General features: G+C 40.2%; 1 protein-coding gene across 1 annotated transcript in view; it reads right to left on the bottom strand.

Moving 5' to 3' along the window:
• PHLPP1 (PH domain and leucine rich repeat protein phosphatase 1) overlaps positions 1–20,713 on the bottom strand; it is a 144,881-nt gene that overhangs the window by 63,313 nt on the left and 60,855 nt on the right. The window contains exons 2-3 of the mRNA XM_069853552.1: positions 4,239–4,435; positions 2,240–2,365 (exon numbers count right to left, since the gene is read on the bottom strand). Coding sequence (XP_069709653.1) covers positions 2,240–2,365; positions 4,239–4,435 — 323 coding nt within the window. The remainder of the gene's footprint in view (positions 1–2,239; positions 2,366–4,238; positions 4,436–20,713) is intronic.

Here is a 20,713-nt window from a genome sequence, read left to right as displayed (position 1 = left end):
AAAAGTGAAACCGCTATGATTAAAGACGACTCTGTATGCATCATGTGACCTAGCCCATAACAAACAACTAGAACCTCAAAGTTAGAGGGCTGTAACACCTCTCCTCCTAAATTTGCTTGCCTTTAGTCATACAGTGCTTTATTTTCTTGGTTAGCAAGAATATTTCAACTTCTTTGAATCTGAGTAGGTTCCAAACACCTGAGGCAGGGCACCTTACATAAAGGGGTTTTTTTTCCTGCGTGAGAACACTAGGTTGCCTGAACTACAGAGCTGAAGATGAAATTTTTTTATTTATTTGTACACGTAAATCAGGGATGATGCACCTTACAATTAAGCTCTTTGGCACAAACAGTATCAGCTGGAGGAAATCTGAGATACTTTTGCAGTATTCCTAGTTTCTCTGTTTCTGTTCTTCAGAAGAAGTGTTACTGCACAGCACTTCCCACACGACTGCCTTGCATACAATCATGCTTATCTTATTTTTCAGTCTAAGGATAGAAAACCCAAACATCCGAAAAATCAACTTTAAGTGACAAAGTACTATTTCAAAACCCATTATTCCAGAACAGCAACTCTCTCATTTTGGAGCTGGGGAGTAGAGAGTTGGGGAAAATGAAGATTCACTTTTTCCTTGAAGCGTTTTACCCACAAAAAGAACAACATATGGAGTTTCTTCAGTTCTGACAGTCTGAAAAGACATTTTAAACTATGTATTTTCTTTCTACTCTTACATAAGAAAAATGGGAGGGTATCATGAGCGCATGGGGATATGTTCTCATGCTGGCTATCATCCCAATACTGTTAGTCATTTGAGTGAACCAGAGAGAAAGAGAAGCACAGCATGGCACAGAACAAGCTTATGCTGCCAGTAACTCAGAGGGCCTTTCTGGCCATTTATCTCTACTTCTGAAGTTCATTGTTTTCCAGTGTTTTTCTCGCTCATTAGAATTGCCTTTCATTTCTCTGATGTCAATCCCTCTGGAGATGAAAGAGCACTACTCTCCCAGGGAGAGCCACAAAGCTACAAGGACTCAGAAACCTGACAAACCATGCCTGACCATTTCATAAAACATGCCTTGGGGATTTCCACCTTGAGGTCTAACAAACCTGAGCAGTGATGCCAGAACAGTTTCTTTAAAGAGAATTTTAAAACTTACCAGGAAAAAAACAAAAGGATATTTTAAATAATGAATGCATTGGGAGGTGCAGTAGTTACTGCTCAAAGAAAGTTTGACATAATAATCAAACCTCTTAAAAAAACCCACAGCCCACGCCGTACCACTGGCACTAGGCAGGATAATACATTATTGCGATCTGAAAAGACAGAACAGATCTAGTGTGCCATAAATATCTCTAAGTAGTACTACATAAAACCAAGTAGCTTTAACATAATACAGAGCATGAACAGACAGCCCTATAAAAGATAACGGACAGTTTAGGCCCAAATAGAAAACCAAAGAGAGATTGCTGGCAGCACAGCGCAAGAACTTTCACATTGAAAATAAAAATCAGTGTTTCAAGATACTTAAATTACTTTAGAGAAGATTTATCAAAAAAAGTGGCAAGGATTAAAAGATAAAATAGATAATTGCAAACACAACCTTTCAACAGCACAAAGAGGAACTGAAGAGTAAAATGAAATAATGAAGGACCTAACTTCCACTAATAAATTGTGCTCTAAGTACAGTATAAAACTTGATTTATAAAGGCTTTAGTTAGTAGGTTTTTTTACTGACACAACATCGTTTCTTATTAAAAAAAAAATCAAAAATTTATAAAATTGAAGAGAGATTCAGCAACTTTTCCAAGCAAGAAAAAAAATTCCTTAATTCTAGCAATTTAATCTTCTGCATAAACAACAAATTAGAAAAATCCAAAAATATTCTAGATCTTATTAACACTGAAACAAAGCTTTTTAAGCTGAAATTTTGACAGATACATATGTCATCCTTTTTGTTCTTATGACTGCACTCAATCCATAGCTGGATCAACATGAGAAAAGGGAGAAAGTTCAGAGCAGCATTCCACTTACACAACCAGGGTAGAAAGAAGTCTCTGTGTAAATGCAGAAAAAACTCACCTTCCTATTGCCTGTTACCAAGAGCTCTCAAATTGAGTTAACAGCAGCAGTTCAGGACAATGAATTCAGAAGAGGAACTTATCTCACTGCATGGAGAAGACAGAACTGGGGCAAACACTACAAACATCCCATTCAGGTAGGAATTAGCACTGTTCTCACCTTTGATGCTTGTCGAAGCCATCGCAAATATTCAGTGAAGTTATCAAAACAAATGTAGTACGTCTGGCTTTGAGGTCCAGAGGAGCTAAATGCTAAACAGTGCTGGTGCTTTTTCACTTCTTCCACCTACAACAGAGAGACAAAACTGTTAGTGAACAAGAATCAAACACAATTCCCCAGGGCAAAGTTAAAGTGTGCCCAAGAGCAGCTCTTCATGTAGAGCTGGCCTAACCCTCTCAAGCACTCAAGCAGGACCTTGGCTGTCAAACGTTCATGAAATCTACACAAATAAGGAATGAAAGCAGCAGAATGAAGGAATCAAATGAGAAAAACACCAAGAATGTCAACATTTTAAGAGAGACTGAGCACCATAAAAGATTTCCCAGAGAAACACATTTAAGACTACCTTCATACAACCAAAAGAAGTACAATTCATAGTCTTGATTATTAGAAAACAGCTTAGCAAAATGCTTTTCTTACAGCCCAATTAAATTCTTTGGCATTTCTCAACTTGCTAAAAAACACCCAGAATACATCATTCTGCTACCATACACGAGAAGTCCCACACAACTTATGGTCTCAATGTCTCAGCACTGCATTCTGGAAAGCCTTTGCAAACCAGGAAGTACAGGGTATTTATGGGGCTGAGGAAGAATATTTTTCGAGCAATAATTTTAAAAACACTTAGTTCTGTGCCAAACATCCTCCTCCCAAGCTTTGTCAGCAGAAGTATTCAGTACATTTTCTCTGCTCGATTCTCCTTTTTCTTTTAAAATTTGTTGCTAACTTACTGCTTAACACAGTCTGCACAATCTACATTACATGAGGCATTTATGACCCAAAACAACTTGGAAATTCCATGTTAAGCAATTTCAAAAAGGGTACACAATCTCTTCCCTTTTGGAATTAAAAAAAAATAAATCTTTTTTGTCTCAAAGAGAAGGCTGATGGGGAATATTGTCTTCTCCAGGGTGCTACAGCCAAGAATACACTATCAGAGTTCACCCATTGCTGCTGAAAGAGGAAAGTATCCCTATTTCAGTACCTCCAGGGAAGATCTGAAGCTTGTTTCTCATCCAATGACTCTTAAGAATCAAACTTATCAGTGTTTAAGGTAAAGCACATTATTTCAGGTGTAAGTCATCCTCAAACTAGTGATTCTCTTCCCATTATCTTGGCTAATCAAACCAATAATAGCGTTCTGAAACACCATTTAGGCTGAGATAGTAATGCTGTAGTCTTGTTGCCTTCGCTAAAGTTTCACAGAATCACAGAATGGTCAAGGTGGGAAAGGACCTCCAGAGGTCATCTGGTCCAACTCCCCATTCAAGCAGGGCCACCTGCACACAGCTGACCAGGACTACATCCAAATGGCTTTTGAATATATCAAAGGACGAAGATTCCACACTCTCTCTGAGTAACGTGTACCAGTGCTCTGTCACCCTTATAGCAAAATAAATTAATCCTTGCGTTCAGACTGGACCTCCTGTGCTTCAGATGTAAGCAATCAGAAAGAAGTCCAGTTCCAGCTTTTCACAAGTAAAAATGTTTGTTGCTGTTATCTTACGTTACACTGCTACTCATATAATCCTGAACACTCAGAAAAAACCCAATGTCTAAATAAGCCCAAGGTTAATTTTCATATCTTAAGAGTAACCCAGCATGGATAAAAACTGGATGAAGAGCCATGGTACAGATCATACATAATACAGCTGCATGTGTCCTTTGGCCATCTACTATTGCCCATGCAAAACATTTAACACTGCACACAGGAAACGGAAACAATGTTTCCCTTGCTTTTCTGTTGCATTTTAATCCAAATGTTGTAAATTGTTGAATATTAATCTGACCATAATCAAAAGTCATTTATATTCTTTGATAACACCATTTACAGAAAAAAAGCTTTTGGGAGACTAGCAATCATCATAATTGAATGCAATCTTCTCTGCTTAAAGAGATAGGGGTTAAGCAATCAAATACGTAAAATGAAATATCTTACTTTTCCACCAATTAAAGGGAGAACATGCATCTTTCCAGTCTGGCTTTCTTTTACTGATGAGACAATCAGGCATGTTCCACAAAGGATAGCTTGGCGTCTTGTCCATCTGTTGACTGGCAAATGTATTTTCCCTTTTCGAACATTGTACATTCCTGAGAGCTGAATCCGTTCAGAGCTGCCAATGCTGTGGGGCTTTCCTGAAATAGAAACAAAAGCATCCACTTAATCATGGAAAATCTTTGCCTCTTTCACTCAAGTAATCCTGAGACTTTATCAGCAATTTTCAAGCTACAGACCACAGCGTAACAAATGAAACATAGCTTTAAAACCACGCAAGCAGGAAATTTAGTATCAGCTTCAGTACAGGCTTCTTTCATAGGTAGAAGCGCATTACAGGTTGGTATCATGGAGAGCAGACCACGGTCCTGTGGTACAATAAAGATCTGCAATAGTCACACAAGTACTAATTAATGGTACTGGTCTTCTCTATGGGACATGGAAATCAAATGTTCATAGAATCATTGAAATTGGCAAAGACCTCGAAGATCACCAAGTCCAACTGTCACCATGCCTACTAAACCATGTTCCAAAATGCCATGTCTATACGTTTTTTGAACATCTGCAGGGATAGCGACTCTGCCAGTTCCCTGGGCAGCCTGTTCCAATGCTTCACCACTCTTTCAGTAAAAAACTTCTTTTCCCCAATATCCAATCTAAATCTTGGACACAACTTGAAGCTATTTCCTCTTGTCATATCGCTCATCACTTAGAAGAGACCAACACCCAGCTTGCTATAACCTCCTTTCAGGTACCTGTAGGGAACAATAAGTTCTGCCCTCAGTCTCTTCTTCTTCAGGCTAAACAATCCCAGCTCCCTCAGCTGTCCCTCAGAAGACTTGTGCTCCAGACCCTTTGCCTGCTTTGTTGCCTTTCTCTGGACATACTCCAGAGCCTCAATGTCCTTCTTGTAGTGAGGGGCCCAAAACCGAACATAGTATTTGAGGCACAGCCTCACCAGTGATGAGTACAGGGGCAGAATCACCTTCCTGCTCCTGCTGGTCACACCATTTCTGATATAAGCCAGGATGCTGTGGGCCACCTTGACCACTTGGGCACAGTGCTGGCTCATGTTCAGCTGTCTGTCAATCAACAACCCCAGGTCCTTTTCTGCTGGGCAGCTTTCCAGCCTCTTTTCCCAATCCTGTAGCATTGTATGGGGGTTTTGTGACCCAACAGCAGGACACAGCGCTTGGCCTTGTTGAATCTCATACAACTGGCCTTGGTCTATTGGTCCAGCCTGTCCAGGTCCCTCTGCAGAGCCTTCCTACCCTCAGGCAGATCAACACTCCTGTCCAACTTGATGTCATCTGCAAACTAACCATGAGTGCAACTGATCATCTCATCCAGATAACTGATAAAGAACAATCCCCAATATTGAGCCCTGGTGAGCACTGCCTGTGACCGCCAACTGGATTCAACTCTGTTGACCACAACTCATGGTTGGGTGAAACTCCTGGTTACTATTAAGTTCTTATTCATTGTTCAGTAACTGCAAAAAAGGGGTGATTTACTGCTTGATGACCCACATCTTTGCACTTTCATGTCTCTCCCAGGCATCCTTAAGGTCATGCTTTGAATAGCTTCAAAAGTTTCCCAAAGAATACAATTCCTACCCTCTCCAGCCCGCTCTGTTCCATCCAAACGCCACAGCATAGGTAGTACCCTGAACCACAACGTAAACAAAATGCAACCTTGCCAAAACCCTTCAAAGACCCTGCTTAAGTCCAAGTAAAGCCTTGGAAAGAGTGAAGGTTTTTTTGGTTATATCGCAATGAGCTTTTTATTTACAATAATTTAGATTATTAGCAAGACAAACAATTAGACCAAATATTTTAAATCATTTTAAATAGCTCGGACTCTACTAATCTAATCTATTAATAAGATTCTGCTCTATAGAAATCATTAACATAGCAACACAAAACCAAGTATCTTTCGTCTGCTCTTACAGGACCTCATTTTTAAGGGGGTAAGAGCACAATTTGCTCATTCTAATTTGAAGTATTTATTCACACCAAGTTACCCTATCAAACCTTAAACATCCCAACTCAGATCAGTCATCCAAAACCATAAAGTCTTCTGCAAACAGAGACAAGAGGCAGTCATGTTGAAGTTAAGCCAGCTGAAATATCTAGAAGAATATCAATGTTTGTGAAACTTTGGAAGGGAGCTCCCTCACGGATTAAGAAACTGTAGGCTACATTAATTCCACATTGCATCCCCATCATGACAAAAGACATATCGCTCATTTTCTTACACTAGTCTTCACCAAAACTCTTCAAAATTAAGGAATTAATAACTATTTAGGACTCCAGAAAAGCAGAGAGTTGATCCCACCTTCTAACCCCAATATTTCAGACCACTGCCAATTAGACTGCAGCAACAACTGCTGCACATTATTACTCCACCATGCTAGCACTTCTGCTTATACGACAGCTCATTTATCTCAATGAGTCTGCTCTTGCCTTCAAATTATGTATGGAAAGACAGAAGATACCAACCACATGGCTTACCCACTGCCATTCCCCTACTCTTGCCTACCCTGTGCCAATTCTTGTCCTTATCTTTAAAAGCAGCCTTCGTGAATCTTCCTGCCAGTTTAATGAGCCAAGACTTGGCATAGTTACCCTCAAGCCTTGCTCTGCTCTAATAAACACTGCATCTAGGCTACTGATATCTGCCAGTTTGGATCTGCAGGAACATCACTGTCGCTTGAAGCTAAAAGACAAACTTTAATGCCTACAGGGTATTGGCATCCAATACAAAAATAGGTGCCCCAAGAAAGCACTAATTTCCCTGCCAAGCAAATTCAAATCCAACAGAAGCTGTGGATAAACACTTTTCCCAACAGAATAGACGGGAACAGGAGATATCCATTTACACAAAGCTACGGAAAGACTGATAGGGAATACAAATGAGTAAAACAGAGCAACTCAGCCTTAATTAAACACAAAAGCTGAATCAAACTCTACATTTGGAATATGAAAAATGTGGTTGCTAAAGTAACTGATAATTTACCTAGCTTGTGCAGAACAATGGATACATGCTGCAAAGCATTGATTAAAGAATTAACCACACAGAGAAACTATAAAAAACTCTGTAATAGAGTAAAAAGTGCCTGGAAAACATTAATAGCACGGTTGTGTAAGGAACAGTTGTTGCGAGTGTGGGCAGCTTCACCTCAAAAACGTCATCTTCCAGGACCTGTTTCTGGCGGTACGCTCTCTTAACTTCACTGGAAAAGCACAACCCGCTGCTGATTGAACCCTTTAGGACTGCAAAACACACCCTTAGTCCCTTGGGAAGCCAAGCCCATTTAGCAACATGTATTCTAATATAGCTCAATGCAACTTTGCCCATCCAGGAACAGAGGGCATCATTCACACTTAATATGAGCAGACTTGTGTCCTGGAAAACACCATATCCCAGTAGTTCTTCAGGATTATGTGGATAACAAAAAGGACGAGCTGCTACAGTGCTGCAGCCAAGAGGCTTGGCAGGAAACACAACAGCGTTCAGGAGCAATAGAGAAGCAATGTAACCCTGCTTAGACCAGGGGTAAAACAACTACTGCACTGGGTGCTCACACTTCACAAAGAGTGCTGAAATGTGAAGTCTCGAGAAAAGTTTCAGGACAGGGTAAAAACCAGAAGCCCAAGGAATCTGCTTCCTAGGACCAGACTAAACAACTCACTCCCTTGGACTAGCTGCATGAAGTGAGGCACAGTTGGACCTGTAAAACTACTCAGAAGTCTCTAAAAGGCGGTCCTTCAAATCTCATATAAATACACAGAGGTTCTAAGTCACAAATCACAGTAACTATTAGTACCATCAGTAAATGCTTACTAGGAAGGCCAGAAAAGAGCTGTCACTAAAAGTATTTGTGCTAGGTATGAACTGCACTTTCTCTCAAACTTCAGATTCAATGGGAAAACTACCAGAGAAAGAATCTTCAGTTATTCCTATGATTATAAAAGAAAAAGAGTCCCTTCATACTCCTAGGATTTACGGTGCTTTTTCCCAGCAAGTACTACCCCTTGCTATGTGAAAGCTAGAAGGTTCCTGATGGAAACATACAGAAATAAAATACTGAGCCTATTTCCTAAAAGCAAATGGTTTCTGTCTTCCTATTCTCGTCTACCTCACTACATAGCAAACCATCTGGTGGGATCAGATGATCTTTCGAGGTCCTTTCCAACCTGGGCTCTTCTACAAGTCTATGATACTATAACTTGCAAGCCCCATGTTTAACATTGGATCACGTCATTGCCTGAGATGCAATCTGCTCACATATCATTCAGTTTACTTCCTGCTAAATGGCTGTAATCACCCAGATGCGATAGTATCACTGTGTTCTACTATCATGGAAGAAAAGTAAGACAAAAGCTACTAGCTTATTCTGATTTTAAGCACAGGTTATTCAAGGACATACTAACTAATCATAGAATCAGATCCCTAAATCCACAGAACTTCTGCAAGTAACTGGAGCGAAAGTCATTTGACAAAAAGCAGCCTTGCCTACTGAAAGATAAGCCTGGACAGACCACAGCTTAAAAGAGCTCAGATATTTGCTGCCAGGAGAGCAGGACAAGTTTACACGACAGCAAACTCTGACACAACAGAAGCATGATGAGTCTTGGAAACAGAGTGAAGCAATTCTAATACTGGCTGCTCCTCACTTCAGGGAGGAAAGCACCAGGTGGCAGAGACTCACACCGCCCCACAGTGCAGCTCCTGCAAGAGTTGGCTCATCCCCAACATGGTCAGGAGCAGAGGGCAAGGAAAGGGCCAAGAAACATACCTCCCTTTTCTATGACCTGGAAAATAATCAAATGAGAAGGTAAATGATCTTTTCTTCCAAGTTTACAGGAGGGATGGGGTAATTTGGACTTCACCAGAATGCCTTTAGGCTAAGGATCAAGGACCACAAATTATGGTGCAATCATAGCATCACCACCAAAAATCAGTTGGCTTTGTGGCAACTCAGTGCCAGCGAATGTACAGCTCTCAGCAAAAGCATCAGCAGTTCTGCAGTTACCTTCCTCAATCTGTCTCATAAACCTCCTGTTTGAGATGTAGAAGACAGCACAAGATTCACATTCAGATGTTTGTTCAGTTTTAACTATACCCGAAGAGGGCAGATGACTTTTCACAGGAGCTGTGATACTGTACTGAACCTAACAGTCGTGGAGATAAAATGGTAATGATGATCCTTTGTGACTCAAAACATAAATTTACATCCTGCCAAAACCTTATAATTATTGTTGCTTCCATCAGAGTGGAAGCAAATATGCCAGAATATCTTGAAGAATCACATGCCAGAAAATGTTTTTCAAATGCTAAGTCCAACCAGAGCAGCTTGAGTATTCTAGCAAGAAACTATAAAAAGAGTATTTTCATTCCTGTCAGGACTCCAAGACGACAGCAACTCCAAAGCACCCCCACAAGGGGACTTCTGTTCCACACGAGGCATTTGAGGAGATGCCTCAAGGAATTATGAGCAGACCAGTCATTTGGCTATCTTGACATTCATGGTTGAATTCCTCTCGATTTTAGCTTGCCCCAAGTCCTGGAGGGAAGGTTGTGGTATTTAGAACAAAGACAGAGAAAAGTAGAGAATTTTACTGAAACGGCAGGACTGCTGTTGGAACCACGAACTCAACCCTGCTTCACAGGGAGCACAGCTGGGACACTAGAGATCTTTTCATGATACTGAAAACTAAGACCTCACCATAAGCAGCTCATGGAAGCTCCGGGTATACAGCATACTGACATCCCGCCTAGTGCAAAGACTTCAAACCTTATTAAATAAATACCCACAGCCACTTGCTTTGGATTCTGGAGTAAAGCTCTTTATCCCAGCAATGGAAGGCATATGGAATACATTACCATCAGAAGATATAAAATACCAGCTCATTATCTGACATAAAAGTACTTGGGGGAAAAAAAAAACCCCTCTGCAGCTATATGCCTGATTAGGTTGCAAGTACTTATTGTTCCTCCCTGTTTGAAAAGTACAGCCAATAAAGTCTGCCACTAAAGAACAATTTAAGTCATTACCAAAATAAGAGCAGGGAAAAGTGTTGACATAAGAAATGTATTCACTTCTGTGCAGCGGGTCTTATTTTTATTACTAATATTGGTCTGATGGAATGAAAACTAAGAATTCTCCAAGACCTGCATGGCACAGCCAGGCCAACTGAAGAGACTGCCCTCAGCAAGCCATCTCAGCTACCACTGGCAGTAAAAGCAGCTTAGCCATTCAGCAGGAATAACATCTAAGTTTGAGGCCTTTCAGAACTGACTGAATAACTCCGAGTACCTAATATAGGGATGTCCTTATCCTGCTGCAGCTGGGCCAGCATGACAGAGGTCATCCTCATCTGCCCACTGTTGAGCCCCTGGCCCGAGGCCAGCGTTGCATCAACCTTGCTGCATCAGCCGCTCCTGGTAAGCTGTCCCAGAGCCCTCCAGACAAAACAGGCTGCTTTAATTTTCTTGCATCTCTTTTTGACTGAGAGGCCTTAGGGATAGCTCACGGTGAGCGGTTCAGCTTGGAGAGCAGTGGAATGGCATGTAATGGGCCAGAGTGGCTGCTGCCGGAAGGGATTTGTAATTAAACCCATCCATGGCTTTCAGCAAGCCATTTCAGAATATTTCACATGTTAGCACTCTGTGAGCATCGAGTCTTATATGCATCGGTGACAAAAAAAAGCCAACCCCAAACCACCAGTCAGTTTGAAGACTTTGGTCTGAACCCTTTAAGAAAGGTGTGCTATTTCCTAGCTGACCAGGTGAAATCAACAGGTTGGGCGGCACCTTCTCCCCACTGTCCCTCAGAACTGAAATAGGGAACACTTTAAACTCTCCTTGCCTGCAAACCTGCAGACTAAGGCTCAGTGCTGGTTGCGCCTAAATATAAGTACAAAGAGGCCTCAATTAGCTAAAACCATTGAAAGCCCTTGCCCTCTCTTTGGGAAGCTGTGCCACGAGAGCTGTTACCGAACCTTCACTGACAGATCGCTCTGCAGATTTCTACTTTTGTCCCAAACCCTTTCATTAAATACAGATAGAGCTCCTGCCTGCTACGTTTTGAAGCTTCTCAGTCATTTAAGGCTGCTTCCCCTTGCATTCTTGTCAAACTAAGGACAGCAATGATGACTTCAGGCGAGGCCCAGTGCAATGAGATGTATAAAAATAAAGCAGCAAGTTGGATAAAAAAAAAAAAAAAAGGAGGGCAGCAAAGGAAGCAGAAAGGCACAAGTAAAAATTCTGAAACTCAAAAACTGCTCTCTGAAACTGCTCTCATTTTTATTTTAAACTTCTGAAGAAAGCCTACATGCAGTTACATGCTTTTTAGAAGTATTTTTCCTTATGAAGGTCCACACTGTCATAATTTAAGAACAAGGGCACAGAATTAGAAGGTTTTATATTTAACCAAGACCAAGGATTCACTTTGTAGTCTCTACCGGCAGTCAACTGAGGATGCTTTTGTGAAGGTAACAGAGAAAAAAAATAGAGCAAAACTTCACCTAGCAAACTATTCCAAAACCAGCAGCTGAATTTTTGCACTCAAATCTACTTAGACTCTTAAAAATCCCTGTAATATTTAACAAAAGGCTGCTGATTGATTCTGTACTGCTCTGTGGAAGAGGGATTTAGTCATTATTATGCTGTTCTGGGCACATAACTATTAGCATAGGCTTTACTCATTATACTCCTCATTTTGCTGTGCTCTATATTAAAATAGGGGCTGGGGGAAGCTCTAAAGTGGTTAAATTAGGAAATAGCAGTTCAAGCTCTACTATTTGAAGGCTGTTGCCTTTTCACCTGAGAAACAAAAAGTAGACAACAAATGTTGGATTTTACTCATCTTTTTCTTTACAGAAACATTCCCTATGAGAAACAAAACTGGCAGAGTAGAAGTCAGACAAGCATTCAGTCTTTGTGAAACATATCCTTGCTTTACAGAAGATCATCCTTAAAGACAAGCATTACTTGCTATATGATGTGATACAATAAAACATAGTGGTTTTATAGCAATAATCCTGCCTCCCGCTTATACTAACTCCTCACTGGAGGAAAGGTTTGTATGAGTTTTATAATGCAGAGAACATCCCTCCCTTCTCTTTTTTCCCCCCACTGAGACAGATCTTGCTATCTCAAGACACCCCACCTCCACACAGAAGCCCCAAACCCATGGTATCAATACTTAAAAAGATAAGGCAAAAGTAAAAAAAAAAAACAACCAAACACAAAAAACTTTTTCTTAAAAGCAATCCTATCAAGTGTGACATATTTATGAGTGGAAAATGGCTGCAATAGCTTTACTGTCCAAAGCTAAATATCAACACGCATAAGCCAAAAGCTCTTGAAGTAAACCCTGACAGCCATTCAGCAGAATTCATTTAAGAGTCATTGTTAAACAGCACAACTTCTACACTAGGCTGACTTAATAAAGGCAACAGGGTAAAGCAGAGTACACAGCCATGACCAGGATGCTATTTGCAATTAAAAGCAAGCAAGCACAGCGGAAGTTCGTCAGGACTATTACATTGAGGCAGTAAACCCAGAGCCTTGGAGTCCAATTGTTCTGTCTGTAACAGGTGAATTCTAGAGCTAGCTGCTCCAGTGTGTTTTGACAGCCTGTATAAGCAAAACCACCAAAACACACCCCTCCCAACCAAACTGAAATCCCACCTGTTCTTAAGCTCTTCATCCCATCTATCCCTACAGAGGACTCCTGCAGCTGAAACACAGGTCTGTCACATTCAAACTCTCAGGCCTGTGTATTCCCACCTGCCTCACTCACCCGCAGGAAATTCAAGCAGGTTACAGGCAGGTAGGTTTATTTCAGCAAAACAATGAGGCCCTCAAGGTGCCCCTGATGTTCTGACTTCTGCTTGCATAAGAAACACCATGAAGTACAGGTCAATTTCTGTCATTATGTTCAAATACTTCAGTTTGAAGAAAGGGGAAAGAGGCACCTGCTCTTAAGCAGCAAAACTCAATACCAATTCCTCTGGGTAAGCACCATATGCCACCTATGAAAGGAAAAATAAGTGAAATAGCCTGAGAAGGAACCATCAAGAAAAAAATGCCATCTTCCTCCAGTGCTTCAAAGTTGTAAAAACCTGCAGTATTGATCTAGAGTCTTCCAGGAAGTACTATCTAAAACAACTTCCATATCTTGAACTTAGTATTCATTTAAAGAAGTTATCGAAGAAGTTCTTCAATGAGACCAATCACCAAATACTTCTGCTTAAAGTAAATTTGAAACACAATTAGTCTTATACTGTGAAGACTGTGCTAGTGCCTGATCACATCTCTTAAATGTATTTCTTAAAAACAATGCTTCAGCAACACATTTTATATCATCTCATATTAAGATGGCCTCAAGAAACTCCACTTTCTGAACAGTTTTGCAGCTGCGTGCACTAATATTGAAGAGATGAAATTGAACAGATGTGGCCAAAAAGCTAAGCCTTACAAACTTGCAAGTAGCACCATGACTTGCATAAGAGCAAGTAAAGCTTGAGTAGGATAAGACCCCATGACTGCTCAAGTGATCTTTCCCATTCCTCCTCAACTCAGCCCCCATAAAGCACAGCTGAACAGAATGCTGGAAATGTACATTTATTTTTGTGAAGTCATGCAAAATTGAATTCTACTTGTTATACTCCCAATGCACAACAAAGCCACAAGCACTGTAAAATCCCTGGCATCCCAAAGGATACTTACCCTGTCTAAAGCAATTGCTGTATTGGCAAAAGCTCTGAGCTAACCAACTGTTTTAGGCAAAGCTGGGGACTTGATGGAATTCAAGAGCAAAATTGCCCTGATGATTCTCCTGAAGTTAACAGTGGCTTTCAGGTTTTATCAGTGTTAGATGCTCAACATGAAGCACAGCAATATAAGCTCAAAATAACTACTTGAATGCACACTCCTCTGAGAAGAAACAATGACAGCCCCTGGCAGAAGTTCATCTGTACACCTTAATACTATGACAGAAAGATAGAAACCCATGCTCCTTCTCAGCTAAAGTTGAGCAAATCCCTGGACACCCCTGCACCTACCTACCCTGCCCTGAGGAGGGAAGATGTGGATAGTCACATGTTTTAAAAAAGCTACAGAGGAACAGATATGCACAACAGGTTCAAGGATTCTTTCATCTGAACTTCATATATAACACAAATGCTATCTTTCAATGTATTCTTGACTAAAATCCCATCAACGGCAAGATGACTGAACTGTTTTGCACATTAAACATATTCAAGTTCCAAGTACAATTATTTTCTCCTTGGTCTTTCATCACAAGAAAGAAGTCTGTTATTCTACAACATATCTAAAAGCACGTAGTAATCTAAATCCTTGTGAAGGTAAAACATTTTAAGTATGACACTTCCTACAATAGACCACTGTATCAGCATTACCATATAGATCAAAATCGAAACTCAAGTTTTATCAGAGGACTCAGCTGATAAGCAGCTTATGTCAAAACAATTCTGTACAGTACTGCAAGGCTATTACCAGCACATGTCAATTAGGTCTAGTTTAAAAAAATTCCCAAATAATTGTACTATGAAACAATACTTAAAGATCTGCATTTATTTTTTTTATGGCACTGTAAAAAAGAAGGCCAGAACTCCAGATCTGGAATTGCCAATACCTACAGTCAAAAACTGCAGTATCTAATAAATAATAACAAAAAAGGAACCAGCAGGTAAAAACTGGTAAGTTGCATAAAGAGTGAAAAATACAAAACCCAGAAGAAACAGCATGAGCCCATTAGTCTGAGAGAATTATCTGTCAGTCTTAAACACCTAACCTTTCAAATTCACCTTCATTAATGTGAGATTTCCATGCCACAACTGGAAGGAATTCTGGCTGGACAACATCCATATAAGCCAATCATACTCCATCATATCAGCCCATCTACTCATGACTTTTTGGGTAAGCTCAAGTCATACATTTGGTGTCTATATCTTGGCTGCTTTCCCCATGTAACAGTAACCAATATTTGTGCATGCATGCAATTTTATGCTGTATGTTTATACAAATCTTTTTCTTCAAACAACTCATTAAAGCAAGGGCCATTTTGGTTTGCAGCTTTGAGTTCAGTAAGTGATCTTCAGCTGGAAGTGAGAGCCTGCCATAAGCCACGAGGACTCTCTTTGGTTGCCTCTCACCTACAACTCCATAGTTAGAGACTGTTCCTGGTAAACCACTAACAGCCCTTCTTTTTCGCATCTCTCTTATCAGCAAAGGCAGCTTCAAAGAATCACACAGAAGCCTGGATGATGGAAAAGAAGAGACAGGATCAGCAGCCACACCCTTGGGAAGTTTCACTATCCTGATTTCTGCCTGCTTGTAACTGGCAGCCTTGTTTTGTGGCTAAAGAACACACACCCTTTGATTCACTCTAAATTAACTTCTGTCATTCAAGCGTTTGCTTTTTTACAATTTACATGACAAAGGTTGTATTATGTTGACGTACATTAAAGTTGTATGTCAACACATGAAAACACACAGCAGTAAAAGGCAACTAGTAACAAAACTCTATTTCAGATGGCATTCCTGAGAAAAAACAAAGACAAGAGAAGGAAAGCTGATTTTATAAAGTTAGAAGAAGGAAATAGTGGAAAGTGAGAGATACATATGAAGAAACGTGAAAGGGAACTTTTTCCCAATGCCTTGCTGCCCTTCGAAAAAGATGCAGAGAAGATTCATCGTATGCCCACAGATATCAGGTTTGACACAGTTTCTCTTTTCTACCACAGAGACTAGAAGTAACCGGATAGCATATGGGAATTGTCTAGGAGTGCACGTCATACGGTTTTATTACAAAGGAGAGGAAAAAAACCCAGAAGACATTAGCTTTTTCCATTCCCTTTTAAAATTAAATCAACTATCGCATGTCTGAATCATCCCCAAACCCATCAGTTTTCCGTACAAAACACACCAAGGGTCTATGAAAGGAGAATCACAAGTGCTAGCTCATAGGGCTGGCTACACTCTAACATTTCTTCTTTAATGCTACACATCCCTATAAGAAAAACGTTGGAAAATTTCACACCCACAAAAAGAGGAGGAAAAGCCTGTACAAAGGTTCAGTTTTACAAGTACATAGTCTGATTTAGAGCTCCTGAAGCCTCTTTTAAGTCAGGAAGTTATCTAAGAGAAGTAAAAATAAGTTTGTAAATTCAGCTTTGACAGGGAAGCGAGTGGACTAAAAACAACCCCAGAAACTCAAAAATTCATCAGACCATCTTTAACTCTGGTTCATGATAAGTTTAGAAATGGATCCATAAATACCCACCATGAGTACTTTGTACAATACTGGTAGGATCAACTTGAAGATGGGGCTACTTGTCAAAGTTTTCTCCTCCTAGTGGAAAATCACCAGAAAATGCTGAAGTGCCTACACTTATCTGAGGACCCCATCCTGAAAGCTGAGCACTTTCTTTACTGCTATTTGAATGCAAGACCTCTCAATACCAAGAAGCAAGAGTAATTCATTTGGACACTGGTCAATATAATACGCACCACAAGAGAGTCTGTTTAAGCATGCTGATCATGGTCAGACCATAATAGCAGTTCATTTTCCTGCCATAGAAATGAATGCTTTCTCTACCATCAGGAAAAATAATGTGGCTATGGAGACACCGTATTTAAACTGTTTACTTTGAAAAAAACAGAGAAACTCAAACTGTTCCACTCTCCATCCATGTCCAGTACTATCTAAACCAAATAAAAATACCAACAAAACCAAAACTACTGCCCTCCAATGCATATCATTTTAAAGTTCAGCAAGTCTTAATATTATTAAAACTGTATTGAAAACTCCACCCTGTAATCAGGGAAGAAAACTAAAATAAAATCATGCCTATTTAATCAGGCTCTCTATTTTGATCCACCCACTCTGACAAATTGTCTTCAGTGTCCCTGTCCTTACAATGGAACGGATCACATCACGTTTGTTTTTCTGAAAGCCACTTAGCAAGTCCATATGGAGGAATACAAATGGCAGGGACTTTATGACCACGTACCCTAATGGCAGAAAACCGCACCTATGCTATTCTCACCAATTGCTTTACTAACTTGAACAGAGAGGAGGAACAAGAGGAGGTGTGTCAGAATCCCCTCCTGTGCCTCCCATTTCCAGAGACCTACTGCATGACTTGACACCACAATATGACCACAACATAAAGGCATCCTTCAGAGATCTCTGCTAGAGCTGATCTCTCTAAAACATATATGAAGCTTCATTATCAGAAAAAACACAGGAGAAGTTTGTGATGCTCTTTCACTCACAAACGTGAGCAGAATTAAGTTTTAAAAGCATCTGGATAAGTTTTTTAAAGAATCCTTCCTAAAATACTGTCTTTTTGATTCCTCTGTCCATTTACTCTCCTTTGAGGTCGAATCAAGTCTCCCGAATATTTTTTTTTATTATTTTTTTACACTATGTGCTTATGTTCCAAATATCTTTATCTCCACCCCAGCAAGAAAGGGAAGGAAGAGGTCAAGGGTATATTCAACTTGCAAGCTGTTTTCTTAATCCTCTGTGAATTGTCAGCAGTTTAGTTTCATTTCTAACATTGCACGAACAAAAATTTCTTCAGTGAAATTTATTATTAGGAGCAAAACAATCATTAATTTTAATTACAACTGAACTATTTACTTTGCACAAGGGAAGTGCGCTGAGTAGCAAGTGGCAAACACTGCCAACCTTCAAACTGATTTCATTTTATTCTACTTCAGATCAATAGCATTCATATTGATTTTTTTTTTAATGGAAGTTTCATATACGGTACTGCCAAGTTAAGATTTAATAGATACTCTACTTCCTAGGCAATTTAAGTAGAATAAGATTTCTGCATAGCTAGACAGATGACATTTGAGTATGTAAAAGACAATGAAACTTAAGCTGGAACACCATAAAACTATTCAATCCAACCTTTTTACCAAAACCAGTAAAAGACAGCAGTTGGATTTATTTTCTCCTATATTTCATTAATATTCTGGATATGTACAAACCTAAAAGGAAGTATACATGCTTGAAAACATCTTCCCATAAATCTTAACAAAAAACAAGCAGGAAGAGAAAAAAAACATGTACTGGCTAGCATACTAAGAGTGAAGGCATATGTGAGGAGGTGGCAGTCTTAGGAGAGGATGCTGCAAGAACAGGAAACAGACATATTAGAAGGAAATAGTTTACTGTGGGGGTGGTGAGGCACTGGCACAGGTTGCCCAAGGAAGTTGTGGCTGCCCCATCCCTGGAGGTGTTCGAGGCCAGGTTGGATGGGGCCTTGGGCAGCCTGATCTAGTGGGAGGTGTCCCTGCCCATGGCAGGGGGGTTGGAACTAGACGATCTTTAAGGTCCCTTCCAACCCAAACTGTTCTATGATTTTCAAGGACCTTTCCAACCCAAACCATTTTATGATTCTATGATAATTGTTTTACCAGCAACAATTTAAATTAAGTCTGTTGTTCAACAGCTGATGAAACTCATGGCACTCTACAGGACATGGGGGACTTGGGTAAATTCCCAGAATGTGTCCATCACAGTGCCCACACAGGAAACTCAGAAACCTGAACTCATGTTAGTAAACACATCTCAGGGCACTAAGCAAAAGGCCAAGTTCACTCAATCCCTTCCCCTCCCTGTGTCCCCAAGGAAAATGGGGACAGCTGCTCAGCCAGTTATCACTGCCCAATAACTGAACCTGTACTCTCTTATAAGCAAATTGGGAGCTCCTGCTGTCACTGTCATATGGGCCTGCCTGCCTGTGTCTGCATCTGCACTTGCATTCGTGCACGCATACAGGGGGAGAGATGAAACCCTGAAAGCAGGTGTTCTCCAGCTGAGAGCCCATACTGCTACCACCAGCAGAAGCATCTCTCCAAGAAGTTTGGGAACCAACTGTTTGGTGTCACAGGGAAAAGACAACCACAGTCATCAACAACTGCTTTCAGCTTCAAGGGACACAGGCATCAGTATTTTGGTTTTGCTATCAAACCTTGCTGATGAGAGGATGGGTTTATGAACAGTGATATGGTAGGGCAATGTCTGGAAAGGTTTAATGGGAAGTAGAGACGAGAGGGAGAACTGCATCTCCTAGGCAGGAAAGTGAAACGCTTCCCTTCGTTGCCCTGCTTTGCCTTGCTCAAAGTCCATCTCATAAATCTGAATTTTTGTAGTGGCCTCCTGCTGGGTTTTGAAGCAAAATAAGCCAGTGACCTGGAATGTAATTAAGGGAAAGGAACTGAGTATTTTACCTCATCCAATTTGCATTTTGCATACTAACTCGTAGTATAAAAAGCTGTTTAGACAAACTTTCTTTTGCTGCTCCAATAAACAATTTGTCATTAGAGTTGTTAATATGAGAACTCGTGAGGTGAGTTTAAAAACACATTGGTTCACTTTTACTTTGTCTTTTTTCCTATAGAAATGTGCAGTTGACTTGACTGTTGATAAACAGAGAGGCTGTGAGCAAGCAAAGTAGCTGCACTCAAACATTTAAACAACTTAGCATTCCCACAGGTTCCTTGGCCTCTGTTCTCTCTTTTTCTGTATAGTCACTGTTAGTTAATACTTCCCCTCGGCTCTGAAATACTTTCACTATTCTTTTGCCTCAGGTTTTGCTCCTTCCAGGGCAGAATTTGTCACTGTCTCCACAAGTTGACTCCAGCAGTTCATTTATTTCCCCAAGGAAGAAACAAACAGCCCAAAGTCTTGTTAGGAAGGCTTGTCATAGAAACCAAGATCACAGTTACATGGTAGAGATTGTTTTCCTAAAAGTACCTTAAATTTAAGGTAAAAAACATACAAAGCACATTATTAGACCAATGCTCAACCAAGAGCTATGAGTGCCACACCATCAGTCACAGAGGCATGACATCTCTGAATCTGAAATAATCAATTGAAGGTTTGTCATCACAGGCTTTGGGAAAATAAGGTGTTCACATTTGTAAGACACCTCTAAGGAAAGCTGTATAGCATATTCTAATACTCTGAAATACACACAGCAAGCCAGCCAGAACTTGCTATGAGTCAAACCCAACAACTTCTCAAAACATTTACTTCGTCTGAATTTTTGACTTGGAAATTTCAGCTTCAAGGGGGGAATGAGTTAACAGCTGTCACTGAGGTTTTGTCTTACTGAATTGTGAAGTAGAGTCCAAAGACTTCATGTAGTTTCAAAATCCTTTGACTATCCTTGGAAAATAAACTTAAGTCTACCACAGAACCTGATCACTAAAAAGAAATACAAAACTTCTTTTTGGATTAACTTCTTTGCTTCTTAAGTGAGAAAGCTTCTTCTTTAAAGTCTAAGCTGAAAGAGATACTGGTCTTACCAGCTCAATTTGAAACAGCCAAATCTACATAGCTTAAGTAATATTAAAAAAAG

The sequence above is a fragment of the Phaenicophaeus curvirostris genome, chromosome 3 (assembly GCF_032191515.1).
Source record: "Phaenicophaeus curvirostris isolate KB17595 chromosome 3, BPBGC_Pcur_1.0, whole genome shotgun sequence".
NCBI lineage: Eukaryota > Metazoa > Chordata > Aves > Cuculiformes > Cuculidae > Phaenicophaeus > Phaenicophaeus curvirostris.
Note: the sequence above shows the minus strand (reverse complement) of the source record. Positions and strands in the feature narration are given on the sequence as shown.